Here is a 25,933-nt window from a genome sequence, read left to right as displayed (position 1 = left end):
TTTTCTTACTTTATGTTAAAGTTAATTAGAGCTATTTCATGTTTAACTGACACGAGAGGAAAATGAAAGGAGGAAGAAAAGCTCAGGGAACCGAGCTAGAAGGCTGTAGTGGAAGTTAGAATTTACAGGAAAATTGAGCTGAACACTGATTTTTAAAAAAATTTCATTAAATGAAAAGGAATGTTTTTCTCCAAATAAATGGATACCTCCATCCTACCTGGAAACTAAAGCTCAATTTTATATGAGACACTGAATGATGCAGAGGGTCAAATTCCACCTTTTACTAACTATACACAGTACTATGTGCTATCCATTGACATTTTAGGGAGAGATTATGGATATAATTTGGAAGAGAAAGAGATAAGTATAATACTAATACTCTGTTTATATATCGCTATTTCATAACAAATACATACTTCATAACAAATACATTTTAATGCAACCCCTCTGCTGTTATTCGCCACTCACTCTGGCCATCAGCATGAATACTATTATAGTTCCTTTTTAAAAGCCTAACAGTTCCTGGCATACTGCAAGGGCTCAAAAGACATTTGCTGAGTAAATGGGTAATTCCACAGGGGACTTGTATCAACAACTACTAAGGAACAGGTACTACAGTAGATATATGCCAACTTTGGCTGTCCAGCATCTGAATGCCCTACTGATTGGTAGAAAACCAAAGATAGGTAAGATGCAGGAACCACTTCCTACTATACAAACTGAAGAGGAGTAGATACTCTCTTTCTCCATTCCTTGGAAGCTAGAACATGGGAAGTTGATATAAGCCTGTCTAACTATAACTGGGATTTTAAATCTTAAGGAGTAATGCAAGGACGCAAGGTCTAACAGAGATTATTCACAAGATATGGAAGAGCAAAGAAGTCAAAGCATGGCTTTAAGTGTCTGAGGGCAATGAAGTCCAGCAGCTTACTAATGACTGTAAAATGACCAGTGTCAGAAGCATATTGTTTGTATAGTGAGATACAGAAATCTTGGCTGTACCCTGCTTCCCATCAATCCTGCTCAAACTTAAATTTCTAATCTTTTCTATTATGTAAGCCACACAGTATTCATTATTCTTTTACTAAATTCCTCTTCTACTTTGGTTGGCCAGAATTGATTTCTGTTGTTTGCACTAAGAAACTGGTACCAAGGAGTGGATTACAGGCAATAGTTCCTCAGGTAGGTAAGCGTAATTTAGGATTGGTTTCTGGCCTAAAAGAGGCCAGTAAATATCATATTAGTGTTGAAGGGATTCTGTAAGCCCTCGACATGGAGTAATGAAATAATTATCACCTGTGGTCACATGGACTGTTCTAGAGAGTGCTGTGCTGTGCCGGTGATTTAGAGAGTGCTGTTGAGAATAGAACAATATGCGGGGCATGAAGAATTCAAAACTATGAGGTAGAGCATCTGCTATTCTAAGGATACAAGATAGCTTAAATAAAGAAAATGTTAAGGTCAAATCCCCATAAACTAAGCTTTAGGCACAGACTGAAATGCAGGTACTGTTAAGAAAATGATCTTTTTTCTCTTACAAAACTAGAGCTGATGTAACCAGAAAAACAAATGCACAGGGTTTGATGCTCTAGGTTGCTGAATTACAAGTCACTTAAATTTGCATACATATTGAGACTATTACATATATGTTGCAGAATTGATTAGAAAACAAAAAGAAGGAGAATTGGAATGGAGGTATACAAGAGGATTCTGAGATGAGTAAGAGTATCCTAAATCTCTAATCCCCCCTTGCTAACTGGGTAGCCCCTCCTCCTCCTCCCCTGTCAAATGAAACTGATCTTTTCTTGCTTGCAGAGGCAGTAAAATCCCCCTGCCTGAGAGAATTTTCTTCCAAGAATAAACTTATTCTCATTCGCTCAGCTCTACTAGCTCAGATAACAGCATGCTCAGTAGGGTTAATTACAAAAACACCAAAATGATTGCAAGGCTTTAGTTATTTATATGGAAAAACATATAGAAAATAAGTATGGGCCGGGCGCAGTGGCTCACACCTGTAATCCCAGCACTTTGGGAGGCCGAGGCAGGCGGATCACAAGGTCAGGAGATCGAGACCATCCTGGCTAACATGGTGAAACCCCGTCTCCACTAAAAATACAAAAAAATTAGCCGGGCGTGGGGGCGGGTGCCTGTAGTCCCAGCTACTCGGGAGGCTGAGCAGGAGAATGGCGTGAACCCGGGAGGCGGAGCTTGCAGTGAGCCGAGATTGCACCACTGCACTCTAGCCTGGGCGACAGAGTGAGACTCTGCCTCAAAAGAAAAAAAAAATTAAAAAGAAAATAAGTATGATAATGGAGATTATAATTATTATTGTGTCACTCATGTACTTCTAACTGTTCTCCATTACAAATCCTAAAAGGACCCAGAAGACATTTCCTACTCCAAGACCTTGAAAATATATTAGGAAGTAGAGCACCCATATATCTGAAAACACTTTATAGGTCAGGGATGCAGACAGGAGACACTGAAATCAGGTTGCCCATTTCAATTTACTGAAGGATGGAAGAGACCAAGCAGTGGCACTGAACCACTAGTGCATAGGAAAGTAGGCATAATTACATAAATAGCAAGGCCAGAACAGTAAGTAAAATAGTCTGAATGCATGAATCTTTTCCAATAGCTAATTGGTCTTGGAATCTTTAGGATTAGAATAAATAGATGGTCTGTGAATCTGTTTCAACAAAAACACTAAAGCAAAAGCATCACCACTTCCCTAAAAGGAAACAGAAAGACATTGCCACCACTAAAAACTGGATGATGACTACTTATCATATTCCCATTCAACTCTTCATTAAGTATGGGTCTTGAAGAACAAAAGTGATACCAGTTATCCTTTGTAAGAGTAGACAGGTCTGCAAACTCAAGGGTAAACGTGAAAAATACAATACAGCTCATGGTTACATCTAGTGACTAACTTGCAAAACTCTTATTTCATATTCCTAGGTTTAGCGGCTTTAGAATCTGAGAGGCATGTCTGCACTAGTGCTACAACAATTATTCCAACTGGAAGCTGAGACTTCCAAGTACTGAATTTAAGTTCTACAAATTACTAGGAAAAATCATCCCCTACCCACAAGCCCCACTTAAAAATGAGCTTGTCGGCTAAGTCAAGGAGAAATACAAGAGGGGTAATATACAAGTGTGGATGGAACCCTGGTGGTATCTCCTGGTATTACCAGGCCTAGTGGTAAAAAGTAATCTAAGACTACTAAAACCAAACACAAGTAAAACTACCAAAAGTGTAGATTCTACCAGAAAAGATTGAGATCCACCCCTCTCCCCCAACAAACAGGTACAGAACACTGTCCAACAAAGTTATGTGCCCGCAAAGTTAGTTGCAAGAGAAGAAAAAAAGGCAAATAATGGAAGAGGGAAGTCGTAAATACCAATTGTAGCCCCAGTGTAGAAAAATGAGAGCATCAGTCCATATTTATATTTTGTTCTTTCCTGTTTCATGTAATTGTTTGTGAACTTTAACTTTCCTTTTCTTTCTTCTCTATTTTTCCCATTATTCTGTAAACAGTATATACCAGGGTAGTTAAGTTTACAACTGAATCAACAGATTTAAAGATATGGAAATAAAGGAGAAATGAATACCACCCAAAGATCCAAGACTGGGAACTAGATGCAGCAATTCATAAGATTTAGGTTATGTCATTTAAGGAGAGAGAAATGTATTTTCATTTGTGCAAGGAACGCATTAGGGCAGATAAGAATAATTTTTAAAAATATAACTATGGGAAAATGTATGCATAGATATTGAAGAGTCCTAGTAGAAGACAGTAATACATACTATTTTTTTTTTCTGAATTGTTCCTATTTGAGGGAAAGTCCCAAGATCAGAGGAAACAAGATTTTACCCCACCTGCAGAAGCTAAAATGGAGCAGATAATCCACCTCCCTATATCTTGAGATGGGGTGTGAATACATGTCCTAAACATAGCCAGTTGGTCCCATGCAGATTTTTGATTCCTGGGGAATGAAGTAAAGGCGAGTGAGAAATCCCATTAGAATATGAGCTCCATGAAGGTAGAAACTTTGTTCACTTCTATTAACTGCACCTACAACACTGCTAGTCACATGGTAAGTACTTAGTAAATATTTTTTAAATGGAGAAAAAAAAGGACAGTGAGAGATTATTTTCAGCACTCGAGGGAATAAAAAGCCCAATGATGCAGCTGCAAGTGTCCAGTGGTGAAGTCCAGCATGTGGTGTCTGGAGATGACAGTGCCAGCAGCAATATATGAAGCACAACAAGAGTTCAAACTGTATCTATCCTTGACTCCCTTGGTTCCTGTCTAAAGCTGGTTCTCCATCCTACCTAACAATTATTTTCATTTCCCAGTAATCTTTCAATAAATTCCTTTCCTGACTAATGTTAATCAAAGCTGGTTTCCATGACTCGCATTCAGGAACACCAACTAGTACAGAAGTATAAATGCACTTAGGATAATTATACCATCAGGGACAGAAAACAATTCACTGTACAGTTCGGTGCCACATGAAGACATTTTGGTCAACAATGGACCACAGATACAACAGTGGTCCCATAAGATTACAATGCAGCTGTGACATCTTAGCATCATAATGCAACATATAACTCAAGCACTTGAGTGATGCTGGTACAAACAAATTTACTACATTGCTGTATAAATGTACAGCACATAAAATTATATACAGTACATAATACTTGATAATCAATGACCATGTTGCTGGCTTATGGATTTATTATACTATTTATCATTATTTCAGGACTCCTACTTATAAAAAAAAAAGAAATTAACTGTAAAACAGCCTCAGGCAGGTCTTTCAGGAGGTATTCCAGAGGAAGGCCCTACTACCATAGGCGATAAAGACTCCATATATGTCACTGCCCCGATGACCTTCTAGTGAGAACAGATGTGAAGGTGGAAGATAGTGATATTGATCCTGACCATCAGGATCAGGATAGTGTTTTGTGTGTGTTTGTGGCTTCATTTTCAATTAAAAAAAAAGTCTAAAAAGTAGAAAAATAAAATTTTTAAAATAAAAACGCTTATAGAATAAAGATATAAACAAAATGCTTTTGTACAGCTGTACAATGTGTTTGCATTTTAAACTAAATGTTATTACAAAAGAGTCAAAACGTTTTAAAAAATTAGAAAGCTTATAAAGTAAAAAAGTTAAACTAAGCTAAGGTTGATTTACTATTAAAGAAAGAAAAAAAATTGTATAAATGTAGTATAGCCTAAGTGTACAGTGTTGATAAAGTCTATAGTAGTGTACAGTAACGTCCTAGGCCTCCACATTCACTCACCACTCACTCACTGACTCTTCCACAGCAAACTCCAGTCCTGCAAGATTTTCGTGGTAAGTACCCTAGACAGGTATAGCAGTTTTTATCTTTTATACCATATCGTCACTGTACCTGTTCTATATTTAGATGTCTTTAGATACACAAATACTTACCATTGTGTTACAATATTCATTATAGTCACATGCTGTACAGGTTTATAGCCTAGGAGTAATAGGCTGTACCATGTAGCCTAGGTGTGTAGTAGGCTATACCACCTAGGTTTGTGTAAGTATATTCTATGATGTTTGCAACATAAAATCACCTAACAATAAATTTCTCAGAACATGTCCCTGTCATTAAGCAACGGATGACTGTATGGACGTATGTATGTATGTATGTACATGTATATATATATATGTGTATGTGTGTGTCTGTCTATATACAAAAAACCTTTTGTAGTAGACTGGAAGTTAAATAAACCCTGATGACAGACTTATGCTCAAAGCTATAATATTTATTAATCTAACAAATCCATTAATATGTTAGATTAAACCAAATGAAACCATAGATACCATAGCATTTTTTACCTAAAAAAAATTTCATCTGGTTTAACCTAATATACCTAGGTTGTGTTAAATGATAAAGTAGTATCTATTTTCCCCTACCTAGTTGTTCTCAGATAGTTTTTAAAAGTTATCTTAAAAATCTCACTTAATTTGTCTGATATTCTTAAATGCTTAGGCTTTAAAACACTACTAATAATACCACAAAGTGTTGTTATATGACACTGATTGAGACTTAAAGAATGTTAACCCCCTTAAAATCTACAAACAATAGAGAACTTTGGGGGAAAAATAGACACATTCAATAAGAATGAATTAGAACCACAGAATCAATTAAAGCCACAGGCATTCTGTAACCAAAAGAACAACTAATATGACTCACATTCAGGCTGTTTGTCTAAAACTCCTCCAGTCAAATGGGTATTCATATTATCCTTAAAGTCATTAAGGAAGAAAAGCACATAACTTTTCCAATAACCGATTCTAGTTACCAACACCCAGAAACCTGTTTTGGGGGGTATTTTTTTTTCTTGTATGTTTGCCTATATCATACCTGCTACATTTCCTTTTACATTTACAGAATTAAAGTTAGTTCCTCACTAGACAATATTTATTAACTCTTCATATACTTAAAGATAATTACTAATTTAGCCCTCAGCATTTCTCTTTATATTCACCATCCTAATTCCTTTAATATTTCCTCAGAGTCTATTTTCCAGTCCTTTTCTCATATTCATATTTTGTGAACTTACTGCACATTTGCCAAATCTTCCTAACCGGAGAACTTAGTATATCCTAAAAGTAGATCCAACATGAATGAACAGACTAATTTGGGAGATAGGTAAAAATGTACCCAAAGAAAAAGATCAAAAAGGAATCAATGATATGGAGTATGCAGCAGGAACTACTGGAATTGTCAAATACTTACCCAATCATTCTTAATACATGTGTTAATACATGTGCAAAGCTGAAAGAAATATACTGTGGAAAATGAGATAAAATAGGTTTGCTCTTGTGTTTCTTCCTTTTTTTTAACGTATTAACAAAGTTCTCTAAGAAGGGTCCAATAACAAATGATTAGATTTTGCTCTAACACAAGAGTTCTTAACTGGCATCACCACCCTCTAAAGTGTTTGGCCAATGGGGAATTTTTTACCTGAATGGCACTTCTTCCTGTGGAACACCCACATAGTAACGAATAAAAAATCTCTCAGAATCTTCTCGTTCACCATCAGTAACAACGCTGCCATTAAGTTTGGAAACTGATGGCAATCTATAAGTTAAAACCAAAATAAAGACATTTTTTAAGATACTAATATATTTAGCTTTAGAAAGAAACTAATTGGCTTGTGGCCCAGTTTTATTTTCTTGAAAGAACACATTTGATGTAGTTCCATTTGTATACAACTACTGACATGAACTAAAGTGGTCTAAACTGAAAGGACAAAAAAATTGAGTTTCACTTTCATGTGACACTGAACTTTCATAATCATACCTCCCCTTTCACAACAAGATTCTAGGCAGCACTGTCCAACTTACATTAATATAATGAAGCCACATATGTAATTTTAAATTCTTTAATGGCTGCATTTTTAAAAAATAAAAATTAAACACATGAAATTAATTTTAATAATATATTTCACTTAACCCAATGTATCCAGAATATATAATCATTTCAACATGTAATCAATATTTTTAAATGAGCTAATTTACATTTTTAGTTATATAAAATATTTGAAATCCAGTATTTATTTTACCCTTACAGCACATTTCAATTCAGACAAGACATATTTCAAGTACTCATAGCCACACATAGCTAATGGCTACCATATTAAACAGCCCAGTCTAGAGAGTAGTCAGTAAAACTGGGTTATATAATTCAAGAATTAACTTATTATATTTGCAAAAGAATTGTGTAAAGAAAATAAAGCACAAGACCTACTGCAAGACATATTCTTCTTCAAAGAAAAGTATGCTCACATTTATTTCTTCAGAAAGATATTAATGTGTACGTTAACAACTGCAAAGCTGTAAGGATCTGCTAAGCATTAGCTTGTCACAAAGATCAACAACCTGTTTAAAGAACCACTCTTCTTTAGAGAACCTTAAAGCCTATAGTTCCCCTTTCAAAACTACTACGTATAGTATACAAAGAGAAAAAAAGCAAAGCTCTATGGCCCTTGCATTTTAGCCCGAATCTTATTTCTGCTAAAGGTTCATACAAAAATAAATACTCATAGGAAATTCCCAAGTATGTGGAGGCAGAGGCTGAGACACAAAAGGCAAGGGGAGTCAGACAGAAGATAATAATTGTGGTCATATTTAAATCAATCTACATTCAAGAAGAAAATGCAGATGCCACCCTCTTAAGTTTTCCACTAATGAAACAGCCCAAGTTTCAGGAATTTACAATCTAAATGATCAACATGTTAACAGAGAAAATAAGAAGAGAAATGATTCCCTACTGTACGTACTTTTACTTTGTGACCCAAAACAGGACTTCAAATATTCTAAGTATTGAAAAGCATAAAAACAGATTTGTAGAAAAATTTTTCAGCAGCCCAATTACATCTCATGTTTTCCTCATCATATTGCTCGCATTCCTTTTCATCCAGGATTTGGAGCTACAGAGGCAGCTCCTTCAAGCACAGTCTGCTCAAAGGATGAATAAATTCATAGTGCACTCCCACTAAACAGTGCATTATTCCTTTAATGAAACAATAAGCCCTCACAAAAATAAAGCAAAACAATCAGGACAACAGACCTGGCTATTACCAATTTCCTTCGCTCCTCGGTGGTATATGGCTGCAGAAGAGGAATTCCTAACAATCTCACTTCTTCCAGTTTGGGAAATGAATTTAGTTTATCAATGTCTTCCCAGGACTGCAAACCTAATTTGAGAATATATTGTTTAAGTAAATCCAGAGATACACACAAATAAGAGAAACATAGCAAAAATATTAGCTCAATTAATAACTTCTGAAATGTTAAAATGATCATAAACTAAACAGTCTGAAAGTTTTCTTTATCCAAGGCAAGAGTAGAACATGGTTAAAACCACAAAAACTTCCCCATAGCCTCTCCTACCTGTGTGATCCAGGGGTTAAGAAAGGGAGTGTTATTGTCTAACATCCTCTCATCTACTCATTTTCTACCTACCAAAATGACTTATAAAGAGGGGTCACTGGTAGTTTCACCAATAAGCAGGATGTATGCCATGATTATGTAATTTAAAGAAAGCTATGTGACCAACTCATTTCACTCAAATATAGACTCATGGAATAAAACTATTGATCAGAGTTGATACTAACATACTCAAACTTTTACCTGAAAAATTCTAAAATGAGGCAAGGTCAACAGTACCAGAAACTAAATACAGCTGTCCCTCGTATCCATGGGGAACTGGTTCCAGGACCTCCTACAGATACCAAAATCCACAGATGATCAAGTCCCTTATATAACGTAGTATAGCATTTGCATGTAACTTACACAATCCCTCCTGTATACTTTATCTCTAGGTTACTTTTAATAGCTAATACAATGTAAATAATTGTGATACTGTATTGTTTAGGGAATAATGACAAGAAAAAAGTCTGCATGTTCAGTGCAGACACAACTACCCTTCTTCCCCATGTATTTTCAATCTGCAGTTGGCTGAATGCATGGATGAAGAGCCTATGAGTATGGAGGGGTGACTGTGTTATCAATTTGGTGACAGGAAAGACAGATCTAAAACTTAAAACAAACAAAAACCAAAAAACCTGAACCTTTGAGTAAGGAGAATATGTAACAAATTAAGATTTTTAGTCCTAAAATGAAACTCTTCTTATGGCTATGAGAAAATGTATTCTCCAAGTCAATACTTGACTTCTAAGTCAGGTAGGTCTTCTACATAGGAAAAATTTTTCTGTAATAATGAAGCTGGTCAATTTTACAATGCATCAAGTCTATTTCATAGAACAACATAGTCCCTTCCTATTTTTATCAACCTTCAGCAAGGGTAAAGACAGAGGAGCGATTTATGAGGTCTCCGGTGTATAACTACCCTAAGTCACAACTATCCTCATCCCTTAGAATGGCATTTCCATCAAGGAGGAAGAATAGTTAGCTCAAGGGGTGTCAAGGTGAAATAAACAGCTTCCTTATGCAAAACACTGGATTTTAAAACGTATTTCCCACTTTTAAAACCTCTATGGTAAATTAAACTAAGTTTATGTTTTTTCAGTTGTAGGTTAGAGTTATTTCTAATTATGTAGGTGTTTTCAGAAATAAGCTAAAAGACGACATCAAGAGAATGAGAAAAAAAGTCACAGACTGGGAGAATGTATTTGCAGAAGACATATCTCATAAAGAACTGTTATTCAAAATATACTAAGAACCCTTAAAACTTAACAATAAGGAATAAAAAACAATCTGGCTACAAAATGGGCCACAGACCTGAACAGACACCTCACCAAAGAAGACATACTGATAGCAAACAAGCATATGAAAAGATGTTCAATATCATACATCATTAGAGAATTGCAGATTAAAACAAGATACCCCAATATACCTATTAGAATAGTCAAAATCCAAAACACTGAGAACATCAAACTCTGGTAAGGATGTAGAGCAAGAGGAACTCTTGAACTGCTGGTGGGAATGCAAAATGATACAGCCACTTTGGAAGACAGTTTGGCAGTTTCTTATAAAACTAATCATAATCTTACCATATGATCCAGCAGTCATGCTCCTTAGTATTTACCTAAATGAACTGAAAACTCATGTCCACACAAAAACTTGCATACAGATGTTTACAGGAGCTTTATTCATAACTGCCCAAACTTGGAAGCAACCAAGATGTCCTTCAGTAAGTAGGTGAGTAGATAAAATAAACTATAGTACATCCTGAAAATGGAATAGTATTCAGCACTAAAAAGAAATGAGCTATCAAGCCATGAAAAGGCATGGAGGACTTAAAGGCATATTCCTAAGTGAAAGAAGCTAATCTGAGAAGGCTACATACTGTATGATTCCAACTAGATGACATTCTGGAAAAGGCAAAACTATGCAGATAGTAAAAAGATGAGTGGTTGCCGGGATTGGGGGGGTAAATAGGTGGAGCACAGAGGATTTTTAGGGCAGAGAAACTATTCTGAATGTTACTACAATGGTGGATACATGTCACTACACATTTGTGAAAATCCGTAGAATTTACAACACCAATAGTGAACCCTAAGGTAAATTATGCACTTGAGTGATAACAATAAGTCAACATAGGTTCACTGACTGAAATGGTACAAATGTATCATTTTGCTATAGGACACTGATAGTGGGGGAAGTTGTATATATGCGGGAACAAGGGGTATATGAAAACTCTCTGTACTCTCTGTTGAATTTTAATGTAAACCTTAAACTGTTCTAAAAAATAAAATTTATCAATAAAAAAAGAAATAAGCTAAATATATTCATTCCTGTGATACACAGGATCAAATGGCAATAAACTGACAGATACTAAAAAAGTCAGCATTTGAAAAGACAGCAGGTTGGGATTTCTTAAACTAAGTCCCGATAAAATGGTCTATTTTGTAATTCTTTGTACTATTTTTACTGTGTCTTTTAATATCCAGTGCATCAATTTCATTTCACTTTTCTCATAGCATGACCCCTTTAATGTATAAAATATAAATTGTCAATGTAATGCTATGCCACTTAATATTTATCAGATCATTTATGAAAATGAATGTCTTAAATTTAGCCAATCATAGGCAGCTGCAGGTCATATAGAAAATTCACTCTAAAAAAGCTAAAACTGTGACTGAAAGAAATATACTTTCATTGTATTTCATGCATATGCTCAGGTTAATCTGCATGTAGAATAAGAACAAGCCTGAACCTCACCTGACTTGTGGAGGCTGATGGATCGAAGATTAGGAAACAACCTGGCCAATGAATCATCAGGCTCCTCAATAGCATTCAAATGATTGTTGGCCAGGACGAGGGTATCCAGTGAAGGAAACATAACTCCTAACTTTCGTATTTCAGTCCAGTCTTGGAGGTTATTGTCTGTTATATGTAGTAGCTTAAGAGAATGACAGCAAATAGAAGGACAAGACACTGTTTCATAGTCATTAAGGCACAGGAAGAGCTCCTCCAAACTGCAGAGAAAAAAGGAAATATTTCATTGTTTAAAGCAGTTTAGTTTCTACTTTACACCTATTTTCATTCATTCAATAAATAAATAAGTGCCTACTATATGTGAGACTCTGCTAGGAATTGTGGAGAAAATACCAAGACGTCTTCCTGAAGTTCAAAATATAGCTGGGAAGACAAAACCTAAAGTACACACTGAAATAGCAAAGAATGATATAAGGTAGTGCGAAATTACTTTTGTGCTTAAATAATTAAGTACTAAATTAAGCAGTACTAACTGTAAGTATAATAGTCATTCACATAAGAATGAAATTAAAATTATAGTTAGAATAACCAGGAAGAATGCATGGCCTTGAAGGAGGGGAGGACTTCCATAAGTTGAGAGGAGATAGAAGAAAATTCCAGAAACAACATGAACAAATGTTTAGAAGTAGAAATAATAACTATCATTTATTGAATCCCTACCCTGTGTCAGACCCTATGCCAGGTATATTATAGATTTTAGTCCTACTTCTGCAGGTAAATGCAATTATGCCCTTTTTACAGACAAGGAAACTGAGCTCAAAGAAGTTAAGTAGCTTATCAAAGGTCATATGGTTAGTAGTGAAACTAGCACTTGAAAGCTCATTCTATGCCATGCTGGGTGTTGGGTGCAGTGAGGAAATCAACCTCATTAGAGTAAGAGTGTGAAATTAAGATGGAATAAGATGAAGAGTGTGAAATTAAGACGGACAAGATTCTAAAGGGCTTTGAGAATTTCCATATTTAGACAGTCAAAGAAACTACAGCCTCTTTAAATTTCCTTTGCACACTTACATGTAAATACAAAGATAGGGACAAGCGAAACATAATAAAGCATGTTTTAATTGACAGAAATAAAATTTCTTTCTTAAATTATTGAAAATAATACTAGGTCAATTTTCCCATCAGATCAGCTAGGGACTTAATCATCTGAATGTTAACACATTTTAGTGATACTATGACTTTTCCTCCCAAAGAAAAGGGCTGAGGCTCAATTCTCATATCAGAAGATTAAAATAGAGTAAGGCTGAGTTGATTTAGAGTGATAAACGCTTCTCAGGGGTATTTTCTAGCCCAGAGATGACATATCCCATGTCTTGGTGCTACTCAACACTGAACATGTATTCCACTGGAAATGCTACTAGATTACCCTCACATTCTCATTCCAATAACTTCGTTTTTCTAACCTCTTTCTCCACTCAATCTGCAGTTCTAGTATTTCTTGGGTGGGAGATCAGCAGTAATCCTATGTACTAACACAGATAGCAACGTAACTCCCTCGCCCTCATGCTCTCTGGGCTTACTCTGGTAACTCCTGTAGTATCGTGTGGACTGTCTCCCAAGAAGCTTTGCTGTTGTTGAGGACAAGTTTGCGAACCCCAGAGAAGGACCCAGCACATGTTCTTTCTAAAACCGACAAATTCAGAGGGTTGGAACTCAGGTTTAGAAACTCCAACTGAGGAACATTTGACACAATTTTACTGACCTAAGGAGAAAAAAAGAAAAGCATTATCAGGCAGTAATCAGAGCTGTTAAATAGCAATCATGCTCAAGAAAACCTAGGGGAGCGGGTCTCCAGGCAAAGGGCCATTTACATCAAGTAGTCCTATTTAGTGACGGTACTCACAGAGGGACATAAGTGATTTCAACAAACCTTGGCAAATAATTTAATCTTTCAATGAAATAGTGGCATAACTGACTGGTACATAACAGAACTTAATGGTAAAAAGGAAGATTTCCTATGTTGCCTTTACAAAGGTTTCTGATTCTGCTCTATGTGACGTTCTCTTTAGTAAGTGGAGAAAAGATAGTTTTGATGACATTTCTTAAAGAGTCGAGATTAGTTCATATAATTCTCTTTGAATATCTCCTTCCTCTCATTCTTAGCAAAATATTACGGCTAATTAAAGGTTAAAATTCACCTGGTAACAATTCATGTGTTAAATTTGACTGCATTATCACAATCACTTAGAAAACAGATTCAATTTGGTTCAAAGATGTACCAAACTTTAAAATATGTTGACTCAAAACCAAAAAAAATCCATAACTATATAATGAAAGGGAAAACAAGATTATCAACGATTTAGCTAGCAACTTGGTAGACAAAAAGGAGAAAAAGAAAATGAGCATTACTGACCTTAGCTATTTGGTCTGCATGGTACTAGTCTCTCTGATATAGTTTATTCATTAAATTCTCAAAACAACTTGCAAGATAATACTACTTTCATTTTAATAAATGAGGAATCTGAGGCTCAGAAATGTTAAATAATTTGACTAAGGCCTTACAGTTACAAAGGTCACGTCTGGGATTTAAAACTCCGAGCCATTTTTCTTTCCAATATACCATATTTATACATCATAAATATAAGCAGAAAAAATGAATAAAGAAAACTGAAGACTAGTTGGTACAATCTGCGAGAAGGATCAGCTTAAACGAGTATGAAATAAATGCTAGCTGTCCAGCAAATGTATTAAGCATCAAACAACCAGGCAATGTGGTAAGTAAAAGTTATAAGAAAAGGAGAAAAGAGTAGTTAGGATTAGTTTTAGAGTAAAAAAACCTGGGTTCAAACGAGGTTCCAACACTTCCTAGCTGTGTGATTTCAGACAAGTGACTTAATCTTTCCAAATCTCAGTTTCCTCATTTGTAAAATAGGGAAAATAGTTCCCATCTGTTGGTAGGATTAAATGAGACACACATGTAAAGTGCTTAGCATAGCAAGTGACACATTTTTTTGAAACTTGTTTCCCTACGTACCCCCCAATAGCATGTAAGCTCTATAAAAGCAGATATAGTACTTACCTACTTCATTACTGCATAGTGGGCACTTATTTACTGAATAACTTAGTGGCACAAAATCATTTAATAAATGTAACTATATGAACATAAGCATAATATGAACCATTATCTCAACCTTGGCTACCCATCAGAATCACTGACAGAATTTAAAATATGCTGATTCCAAGGTTCCACCATAATTACTGAATCAGAAGCTTCATAGATGGGACAAGCTTCAGGGTTGCAACCTGAATATCTTTCTTTTCAGAGCTCCCAAAGTATGCCAAAAGAGTATCCAGGAGGGAGAACCATGGGTAGAAAGAAAAAGTAACCTGTACTTTACATCAGATCTACTGTGTAAACATTCAGTTCAGGAGTTCTAAAATCAGTGAGAAGTAGATTAATTCCAAGAAGTTTCAGAAGAGTGGGTGAGAAGAAAAGGTTCCCTGCATTCACTATTTCACTTATTCCACACACAAACCCTATAAAGTGGGTACCATTTTTATCCTCATTTTACAAATGAAGAAATGAGCTCCCTTTTAGAGAAAATACACTAGGCTTCCGTTTAAAGTGTAAGGAATTTATACCAGTGTGCACATATTCTCTTGCCTGATCCCTTTTGCGATCAAATGGTAGCAAACATTTGTGCAATATATGGCTAGTATTTGGAGCTTAGTCTGTGATTAAAACACAGCTAAATAGTTCATGCAGGAACCAATCTGTACTGCATTCTATGATTGAATACCAATATGAAGAACTTTCATACAGAAGATGCTTACCAGGTATACTTAACCTCTTTGTGGGGGTGGGAGGGGTTCAGGAATTATGCTCCAACTAAAGCATAAAGAATAACTTAATTATAGGACAACCCCAGTTAAATAAAAACAAAACATAAACCCTTTGCTAACTACTACCACTCATATTTTATTTTTATAATAAAGAGGAGAACACTTTAAAAAAATAGATAATTTAAGGGTTTTGAAACAATTTCTGGGAGATTTCCCAAGGCTAGCAGATATATGATGTAATCATCATGGTCTGCATCAGCATTACTGTACAGTGAAAATTAATATTCAGAATAATGACTTGTTAACCCTAGAATATCCTAAAAGATAAACTGGACTAGAATTTAATCATTCAAGCAGGAAAAGTAACAAATGTTAGAAATAAATGAATATTTTCTTTAAAGGGATGAAATAAAAAAGGTTTTTTTGAGTAACCTCAAATTGATAAGACTCAGGAAGACATAATATTCATTACACAGATATATTTACTTATGACAGAAAAACTTCCCAGTACCAAAAGCCGACAAACATTCCATGAGTTTCTAGGGCAGTATACTGACTTCTCTTTTTTAAATTCTAAAAATAAAAAAGACTCCTCCAACTGGAATGAGTATGCTCATGTGCAGAAACATGGAGATGAACTCAGACCACATTTTAGGTTTCTACAGTTCTATGATGTAATAGGGGACCCTTTACTTTGGCTTCCTAAAAGGAAGAAACTGAAGATTTAAGAAAAATGGGAAAAGGGTTTTAAGATAACAATCTGTCATCTGTACCTAAGCTATTCTCTACCTCACCTGAGTGGCTACTTCCTCCCTCCTCTCAACCACTAGGTTTAATTTCTTTTATAAAATGGTTTTGATAAGGAATGGAGTAAAAAGAAGGTACCTTGGGAAAGGTCAGACAAAGATCTACTCAGCCAAAAATTCAAGTCAAAAGCTAAAAAAAATGCATTATTTTTAAACATAGATGCCCAATTTTAGAAGGGTGAAGACAAATCTTTGCCTCCCCAAAAGTATTACTTTTCTCATCCATATTTATCTTAGTCTCTGGATATATAGCAGCCAGCAAATTAAGCTACAAGAGAAGTTACTCATAACCTATAATATTCTTGGTCATCCAAAAAACAAACGCAAAAATTATACAACTGGTTCCACATTGCCCTATCAATAGTGGCTGAAATAAATTCCGTTAATGGCTAAGGACAAATTATCTTTTTGGTAATCAGATATATGGATTATAATGGGGTTGAAATGTAATGTCCTAAAACTGGCGACCTATGAAGCATTTGTAGCCTGGACAAGAGTTTAATCAACCCTAAAAATCAACATTCTTTTGTCATATTTCTCCCTTTTCTATGTTCTGATATATCCTCTAGAAGACTGGGATCAACTACAGTTAAGGATAAAGAGGAAATATAAAGGAATGATGAAAACAAAAATAAATTAGAAAATGGATACCTGAAAGCAACAGCAACAAATATTTACTTGAAAACTGCCTGAAAACAGACTATAGAGCACTTAGGAATATACAAACTGGGTATAAATACAGTATAAATAAGTATGCAGCCCTCTGGCTATATGTCAATGTGGCTTGAGAAAAATTTAACATAGACCTTTGTCTAAGCAGAGAAAAATGCTGAATTACTTAGTGTACACACTGTGTACTGATCCATATTACATACATCTTCCTCCTGAGGTAGCAACTACATCACTCTTAAACTGTTCCCACCAATTAGCAAAAGCTTATATACATGGTCAAAGCACAAAACCTTTGTAAAATTTTGCATTTCCAAAGAAACAAATTTGAAGTGCAGATAAAGCATGCGTGGCAGTTAAATGTTGCAGAGGACCAAGAAGGCACAATCTGTAATTTGTTAAACAGTAAACTATACAAATTGTTCAGATAAGTAAATAAATATATATACAAATAGAAATTATTTTTTAGACTAGCCTTATAAATTTGCATATGTTAATAAATCACTTAGAAATAGGTGACATGCATTGCAAAGAATTTTGGTTAAAATCCTAATAAAAGTAGGAAATATAACCAAGAACACAGTTACCAGATTAAACAAAGGCATAAAATAGATAAAAGTAAGAAAAGCTTACCAAAACTAGGTTATGGATGGGTTTTTCTTAAACAAGAAATCTGTCTTAGGATTTGTATAGCGTTCAATATCTACTAAGTGTTTCAATGATTAATTTTATTGGCAAGCCTATCTTATGGATGTGCAAACTAAAGCTCTAAAGGATTAAGTGAATTTCTTAAGATCACAGGAAAAGTTGGAACAAGAGGTCTTGATTAATCCTTAAGATATAATCATTTAATCATTAACGCACTCAACAAATATTTGACTACTTGGTATGCTGGGCTTATGATAAAAAAAAGATAAAAATCTCCACTTGGAATAAGCTCATAGTCTATTAGGAAAACTGTCAAGTAAGCAAGTCATTATACCAGACTGTGATAAATCCTCTCATGGTGGTATAGTGTAGGTGCTCTGGGATAATCTGACTCTGTCTGTGAGACAGCCAGGGAAAATTTCACAGAGGAATAGCAACTTGGGCCAAGTCTTGAAGGATAAATAGGAAGTGGCCAGGTAGACAAGAGAAGAGAGCAGTGGGTTCAGAATGAATAAAAGCAAGGAAGCTTTTTATTTCGAGTTTATCATGAGCTGCAAGTAAAAGTATATGGCTAAAGAGGGAGAAAACGTTCTAGAAATAGCAAAGGGCCATATGATGAAGGGTCATGCTTACAGAGTCAGACTTTAGTTTCTAGGCAAAGAAAGCCAACTGTAGGCCTTTATGCAGGACAGTGTCATAATCATGCTTCATGTATTAAAAGGAGTCTGTGGTAGCACTACGGAAGACAGCTTAGCGGAAACAGAATAAAGCCGGATCCAGGAAAACCCATTAGGAAAGTCTTCCTAAAGTCAAATCAAAAAATAAGAGCCCAAATTAAGGCAGAAGAATGAACCAAGTAGGAAGAACATTTTAACCTTATTCTTCAGGGTAGCTTCTATCAGGTAATGTTATAAGCAGGTAGGTAATGTTACATATAATAATAAGAGAATGTTACAAAACTGTATTTGTGTACTTTTACAAACTATGTGTGTAGTTTATAGTTACTCTGAGGTCAAGACATCAGTTATGTCAAACCACCCAAGGGATTTGATAATATAAGAAAAGTTGTAAAATATTTGAATAAATTTCAATAACAAGAATAAATATATTTATATATATTCTCAGTTTCAACAATTTTATGTCAGTTTTCAGTAATAAATATTGAAGTAGAAGTAGAGAATGAGCATAGGATGTATAAATTAGTGAAACAGTAGAAAATTTAATGCACGATTAGCAGTTTAAGCTGACAACGACTAATCAACCTCTTGATGCCTAAATTTCCTTAATGAATTTTCGCCTTGATGAAAAACAAATTAACAATAACAAAGCTAATGAAAAATCACCATAGATAGAGTCAGTTATTTGCCTTTTTTTTTTTTTTTAAATTAAAGATGGGTTCTTGCTATGTTGCCCAGACTGGCCTCGAATTCCCGGGCTCAAGTGATCCTCCTGCCTCAGCCTCCTTAGCACTGGGATTATAGGCCTTATTTATCTTGATATACAGACATACAGACACTAAGATATACAGACAACAAGAAGTCATACAGACATCAAGTGAGAACAGAATTTAGCAGAACATATAATAACATAAACAATGACACAAGGGTTATTGCTGCTTTTCACCAAAATGTAGCAATATAAAAACTTCACCTCATGCCAGTCTTCGAGTTTGTTGTCAGAAAGATCTAGTTCCGACACATGAGCGCAGAAGGCAGCAATTTCTTTTTCATCTCCTGCACAGGTTATTCCACAGCTGTTCAACACTAGTACACTTGGGAGGTTGAGGCGATCTGAATGATGGGAGACACAAAATATTTTCTATATCAGCCAAATTCTTGTCTATGTATGTTCAGCCCTCAGGAATTGTCAAGAAACAAAAATCAAACTGTGTGAAATTACATAAGGATCTAGAAAATACAGGATATAATGGGACCAAAGGGTACTGAATCCTAAGAGGAGACAGCCAGTTATTGCCCAGGAGGAGCTCAGAAGTACTGCACCAGTACCACCAAAAAAAGTCCTCTAGGCTTTAACTCATAGCAGGATTGCTTATCTCAATTACCAACAACAGAGCCCTCATCCATGCTATCATCTTATCATCTGAACAAGAGATCCATGAAATTCATGTGTGGACTATCAGTACACTTTCTTATAGGCCTCAATTCCTTCTTTTTGCAATTTAGTTCCAAAGTATTCTGGATAGCTCTTTTCTCTCTATCTGATGTGTATCTTTATCTTTTGTGCCTCTGAAAATCATCTCAAACCATTAATCTACTAAATCACTTCTGTTAAGTTTATATCATTCAAGAAGTCTTCCTCACTTAAGTGGATCCATTCAGAACTCTACATCTCTCTCTCGTCTATCAATTATCTCCATTTCATATCCCTACAGAATTTGTCCCTTATGAAAATTAGCCTTCTTTAAAAATATAACTGTAATGGAAGAAAGTCTTTCAGAGTCTTAAACTATTCACTGAATTTGGTCAAACCGAGGTAACAACTTTTTGACTACTGCCTGGTTCAAAAACACGTGTCAATAAAATCACTCTTACAATCTCTACTAAAAAGGATAAACATGAGAATGCAACCACTCTTTTCCCATTTGGTATAAAACAAGGACTCATCAAGGTAGTACTTTATTAATGGAGACCTCAAATTACATGGTTTGCAACTTGCTACTTTCAGCAACATATTTATCAGAATGGGAATGGATCCCGAAAAAAAAAATTACCAAGTAAGAAATCCACTTCTCTCTGCCATTCCAGGTTACATAGAGATAAAATTATTGTATTTAGAAACAGCAAACACTCAGTAACCTTTGAAAGTAAGAACTAACACAGTGATTCAATATTAATCCCCCATAATCACAAAAAACTACTTCCAAGAACTCTTAATTGCAACATTAAGCTAAAAGACAAGCAAAAATATACCTTGCACATTTCTAGTTACAGATTTTTGCTCACATCTAATCCCTCTCCTAGAATGTATCTCATCTCTAACCAAATTCTGCATTCTTGAAGAACTAGTTAAAATCTCACAGCTTTGAATCGTTTCTTGATCATATTATCTTTTAAATTTCTTTCCAAATCACTATACCATTCATTTGGCTCAACATAAATTGTCTTGTGTTTATTTACCTTTGTAAATGTGAATGTCTTATAAACCAATTAGGCTATAAGGTCCTGGAGGGCACAGGCCAGTCCTGTACTGTTTTGTACCCTCTATGTTCCATAAAAGAATATGCATTTGAAATATTATCACTCAAATATTATTCTTGTCATACACATGCAACTAAAACATCTCTTAGTCAATCTGGAGGAAAACCAGTCCTGTTACGTTCTTTAGAAAACTGAAATCATAACAAGGGGGAAAGACTATTTGACTGTAATTAAAAATTAAATAAATCATTTGCAAACAAGGCAACACTGTGATTTAACATCCTAAGTAAGCTCCACTAAATAAGTGTTTTAGGTCCCATCTTTCTTACCTTTCATAGGAGAGCCCTGAGGTGTGGCTGGGACATGTACTCCCATTCCTGGGCCACGGCGATAAGGAAAATTTTCAGGACTATATTTTTCACATAATACTTGCATGAAACTTCTTCCACTAGGTTGATCCATCTTTCTTTCTTAAAATGCTACAAGAAACCAATAAATCATCAAATTATGTATTTACTCACATAAGAAGTATTTATTGAAAACCAATTATTTATAAAGCACTAGACTAGGCATTGCAAGACATATGATACTTAGTTACTGACCCTAGAAACATATACTGTGGTAACAGCTTACAATTTAGGGAAGCTACATATACAGACAAATGACAGCAATAACAGTTGAGCATATATCTGCAATACAGATGAAAAGTATTACAAGATTTAGAAGAGGAGGTGATCACTTCCAACCAAGGGCAATGAGAAGGCTTTTGGCTGGTACATAGGATTCATGTGGATAAGTAATTGAAGAAAGGTCTGAAAAAGAAGGTACAGATTGAACATCAGACTAAATAGTTTGGATGAATCCTTTAATATCTATCCCTCAAAATCCATTATCTTCTTCCATAGTAAAAGAACCTTTAACTGGATAACTGGATAACTGTATTTGGGAATGAGTGCTGGCTAAATTCCAGCTCATGGGCTAGAAACCAAGTATTCTGTGGCAGCTTCTAGAAGTCATCCTTAAAAGATGACCAGAGTGTGCCATTTGCCCTCCTTCTTTGTTTCTTCCTCCATCTGTTGCCTAGAAAACTGATGCCACCAGACAATGAACCCAAGGAATATACACTAAGAAAAGTGGGACGAAGAGCTGAAAGGGCTCCGCATCCCTGAGGACTTCATGTAACTGAGCTGCCATACTGGTACATATCTCTGGAAATTTCAGTGACAGATAAATAATCTATTTTGCTTAAGCCATTGTTCTTCTCAATTTTTTAGTTACCTATAACTGGACCTAATCCTAAATAATACAAAATGTCATCTCTTTTGGTTCTGAGTTTGGGTAGAGTCCTTTCTGTTTAGCATCAGCTAAGGGTCCAAACATTGAATGATTCCAGCATCTGAGAAGATGAGTACTGAGAAGGACTCATGCATACATTAAAACAGGTAATATTAAACAACATGCTAACTTCTGACAACCTGATAACTCATTACTTAAGGGGCTGGCCTATGATGCATATTAAATATTAATCAAAATATAGGCAGCTAAAATTGACCTCTGTAATTTCAACTATTAGGTATCAGGCTTTTTTACTAAAATAATCAGTAGGGAGAAGGATATACAGGCTATAGAGTAGTCAGAGAAGAAGGGATATCATAAGAAAAGGAACAGTATTCAAAATGTATTATGGTATATATGAGTAAGCACAAAATATCTGATGCTGCCAAAGCAGCCTGGCAATGGTAGACACTGTCAGGAGCATCTAACTAGGAACCTCAGAGGAGATCTTGTATACCACATTAGGAGGTTTAATGTTATCCTACAGGAAACGGAAAAAACTGAAAGGTTTTAAGGAAGGGAATACAAGAAAGAATTTTTAGGGAAAACTCATCCTGAGAATCATGGAGCTGATGACTATGAGGGAAACAGGACTGAAGGCAGGGAGAAGTTAGGAAGATACTGCAAAAACACAGCAGAGAGATCGGGAGAGCTTCAAGTGATTCAGTGGTAGAATAAATAGAAAGCAGAGGCAGATTCATGATCATGTTAAAAAGCAAGCTATTCAGAAATTACAGGGGCTGAGGGGGAAGGTAAAGTCAAAAATGACTCCCAGGGTTTCTAGTTCAGGTGACCAGGTGACTGGTGATACCATTAACAAGAAAGCAGGAACAGAGCCAGTTTTACAGAAGAAAATGATGAATTCCACTTTATACGTGTTCAATTTGAAGTGCCTGTGGAATATCCAGGGAAACAATCTGGAGTTGAATGAGAATAATGAGCTAAAGATGAAGATTTGGACACCATTACGATATATAAAATGTTATGAATAAGAACAATAAGACAATAGTCACTGATATTTAAGGGACAGGCAGAGGAAACAGAGTCATGAAGAAAAAGAAAGAAAACAACCAGACAGCAGAGTGTTTAGCCAATATTTTGAGAAGTTTTGCTGGGAGTGGAGAAGGAAGATGGGATGATAAGAGAGTAGGGAATCCGGGCAACTGTCAAGATTTTATATCTTAAAATAGGAAAGACCCAAACATGGTTATAGATTACAAGGAAGAAGCCAGTAGCCCTGAAGAGGCTGAAAAATCACTACCTGTACTTTTTCCTAGAAGAAACTAGCAGGAACAAGCACTGGAAAGCTTCTCAGAAGGCTGTTTGATATTAGCCAGATAATGCTTCAAATTGCTTCCCATTAGTGGTGACATATTTATTTCACTATAGTTACTGGTTTACTTTTGCTTATATTGTTTAATTACAATGAACGTTAGGTATTTTTCTTATGTGATTATCCTATCTCTACTATTACATTACAAAGGGGAGTGGAACTGTGTAATCCTATTTCTTTCAGTATCAATTCATAGCATCAGGCATAGTTTATTATACATGGTAACGGTTTGATAAATGTTGTCGTGTATTAAAATCACTAGCCGAGAAGAAAGGGCAGAGAATTCAGGATGAAGGGTAGGTTTACACCCCACCCAGTTCTGACTACATAATAGTTTTGTGCCATCAGGCAAGTCACTGTTATCTCAAATGTCTTCAACTATAAAATAAGGTATTAACATCTCTACTACCTGGATTACAGGGTTGCTGTAGAGCCCTAAAATACACAAATGCACTAGTTGGATTACAGGGCTGTTGTAAAGTTCTAAAATATACAAATGTTAATTCTGAGAGGAAGTTGTAGTACAATAGAAAGCACATGGACATAGGCAATTTAAGCTCTTTCCCTAGCTGGGTAAACCACAGGCTAATTATCTAATCTCTCCCTACTTTAATTTTCTCACTTATGTATGGTCTAAACCTTCCTCTCAGGTTTGTAATAAGAATTTGAAAAAAGTATGAATATAAAAGTGGTTGTTAAACTTGGCTCATTTCCTAGACTACCAGGACCAAGATCTACTGGACTTTGTGGAATCAATTTACAAAGGCCTAGAACACAGGAGATGCTCACTGAGCACATGCCCATCCACTGAACAAAAATTTTCATGATAAATGGCATTAATATCATAATGAGTAAAGTGACCTTGAAAATAAGAGGGCTGCCCTTTGCTCAAGATTCCCATTTGTAAGCTAAAAGATAGAGTTTGTTTTAGTACAAGACACTTTGTTCTTTCTATCCACACAGTGTTAAGTGTCTACATAGCGGCTGCCCTCTATTCCAACACTGAGTGTGTCAAAATTGAACTGTGTTGTGTTCAGCTAGGGCTTTGGGAACTTCAGGTTGAAAAGTTCTTTTTCAATGTAAACTCCTCACCACCAACAGCAGACAATATAGAACAGGTGCTATGCCACTAGCGACAGGCACCATAGCTATTATCAAAAAATCCTGTCTCAAGCAGAATGCCAACAGAATTTTTAGAAATTTTTAACAAAAAAGCCAAAGAAGTTACATTGTTATCTTTCATACAATCAGCAGTTCAAAAGAGTAAAAAGTGTGTGGAGAGGGTGAACTGTCACTGTCAAAATAATATCACTGAGTTTAAGCGGCGCCTTTTATCTGAAGGCTTCAGAACCACTTAAACTCAAACTTATACAATTCAAGGGCAATAATCTTATATACAATTTAAATATAGAGAAACCAAGGGATGGTAGGAAAGACGTATTCAAGTTAAAATGCTAGTAAGCAAGCAAACATGGGAACTTAAAAGCTTTTCCTCATGGTCCCATGCTGTAAGAACTCTTCCAAATAGGATTTTTTTTAAGACTTATTTTTTTTTTGACTGAAAAGCAACACCAAGTACCTTCATTGGTCATTTTCCAGGATACACTATTGGATTAGCTTTCCAGGAATGCAGATGGGCACACATTAATACATAGGTTTTGAATTAGAACATCAAGATTGTGAAATGGATTGGTAATGTAACTCTACTCAAAATCTGTTGGGGCAGTCTGAGGAGGAACAGTAGGTGGGAAAAAAGGCTGAAAACCTAACAGACTGAAAAATGAGGAAATACAGGATGGAAAAAGATCTTTCACTAGAGCCTTTAAAAGGTTTTTGGGGGGTGGGAGGGTAATCTATGACATTTTGGAAATAACGGGTGTCAAATTACATCAGACTACCTCTATAGTTGGCAGAGTTCTAATGCATTTGTAAAACTGTTCTGAATTGGTGCTGAAAGCCAGAGAGCCAGGGATCTTTGGTGATATTGCTTGCTTCCATTACTAAGTTGTGAAGTGGGCCTGTGAAAATTTCAATTCGTTTGTGCCTCAAGATCCTGACTATAATATACTCTCGTAAAGTGCTTGGAAAAAACTCAGAATAATGTATGAGTTGGAGGATAAGGTGCTCAGTACACTTTTGCCAATTACTTTAAAATCAGAACAGAACATCCAGTCGCCTTAGTACCCTTAACCACTATTGAGGTTAAGTACACAAACAATTTGTACTTTAAGTTCCCAATAAACGGGTTAGGTCAAAATTAGTAAGAAGCTCAACACAACTGAAAACAGAAAGTATGCCATGTCTGACCACTAACACTGGGAAACATATAAGATAGATCCTTTTGTATAATAAGTATGCAAGGTCAATACTTATTTCACAAAGAAACAGTGTAGAGTAGTATACTTCAT

The 25,933-nt window shown here is 35.5% G+C and overlaps 1 protein-coding gene across 18 annotated transcripts in view; it reads right to left on the bottom strand.

Annotated features, from left to right (window-relative positions):
* The window catches only part of LOC100459434 (tubulin-specific chaperone cofactor E-like protein), a 161,081-nt gene that overhangs the window by 118,189 nt on the left and 16,959 nt on the right, over positions 1-25,933 (bottom strand). For 10 of the 18 annotated variants that reach the window (XM_063711481.1, XM_054525268.1, XM_063711480.1 and 7 more), the window contains 6 exons: positions 21,187-21,336; positions 19,350-19,489; positions 13,314-13,495; positions 11,737-11,993; positions 8,621-8,747; positions 7,013-7,129 (listed from right to left, as the gene is read on the bottom strand). In XM_063711481.1, coding sequence (XP_063567551.1) covers positions 7,013-7,129; positions 8,621-8,747; positions 11,737-11,993; positions 13,314-13,495; positions 19,350-19,489; positions 21,187-21,319 — 956 coding nt within the window. In that variant the 5' untranslated portion in view covers positions 21,320-21,336. Of the gene's footprint in view, positions 1-7,012; positions 7,130-8,620; positions 8,748-11,736; positions 11,994-13,313; positions 13,496-19,349; positions 19,490-21,186; positions 21,337-21,571; positions 21,670-25,933 lie in introns of those variants that run through there. The other 8 variants (XM_063711475.1, XM_063711474.1, XM_063711473.1 and 5 more) reach the window with 3 other exon arrangements.

This window comes from Pongo abelii, chromosome 9, assembly GCF_028885655.2.
Source record: "Pongo abelii isolate AG06213 chromosome 9, NHGRI_mPonAbe1-v2.0_pri, whole genome shotgun sequence".
Classification (NCBI taxonomy): Eukaryota; Metazoa; Chordata; class Mammalia; order Primates; family Hominidae; genus Pongo; species Pongo abelii.
Note: the sequence above shows the minus strand (reverse complement) of the source record. Positions and strands in the feature narration are given on the sequence as shown.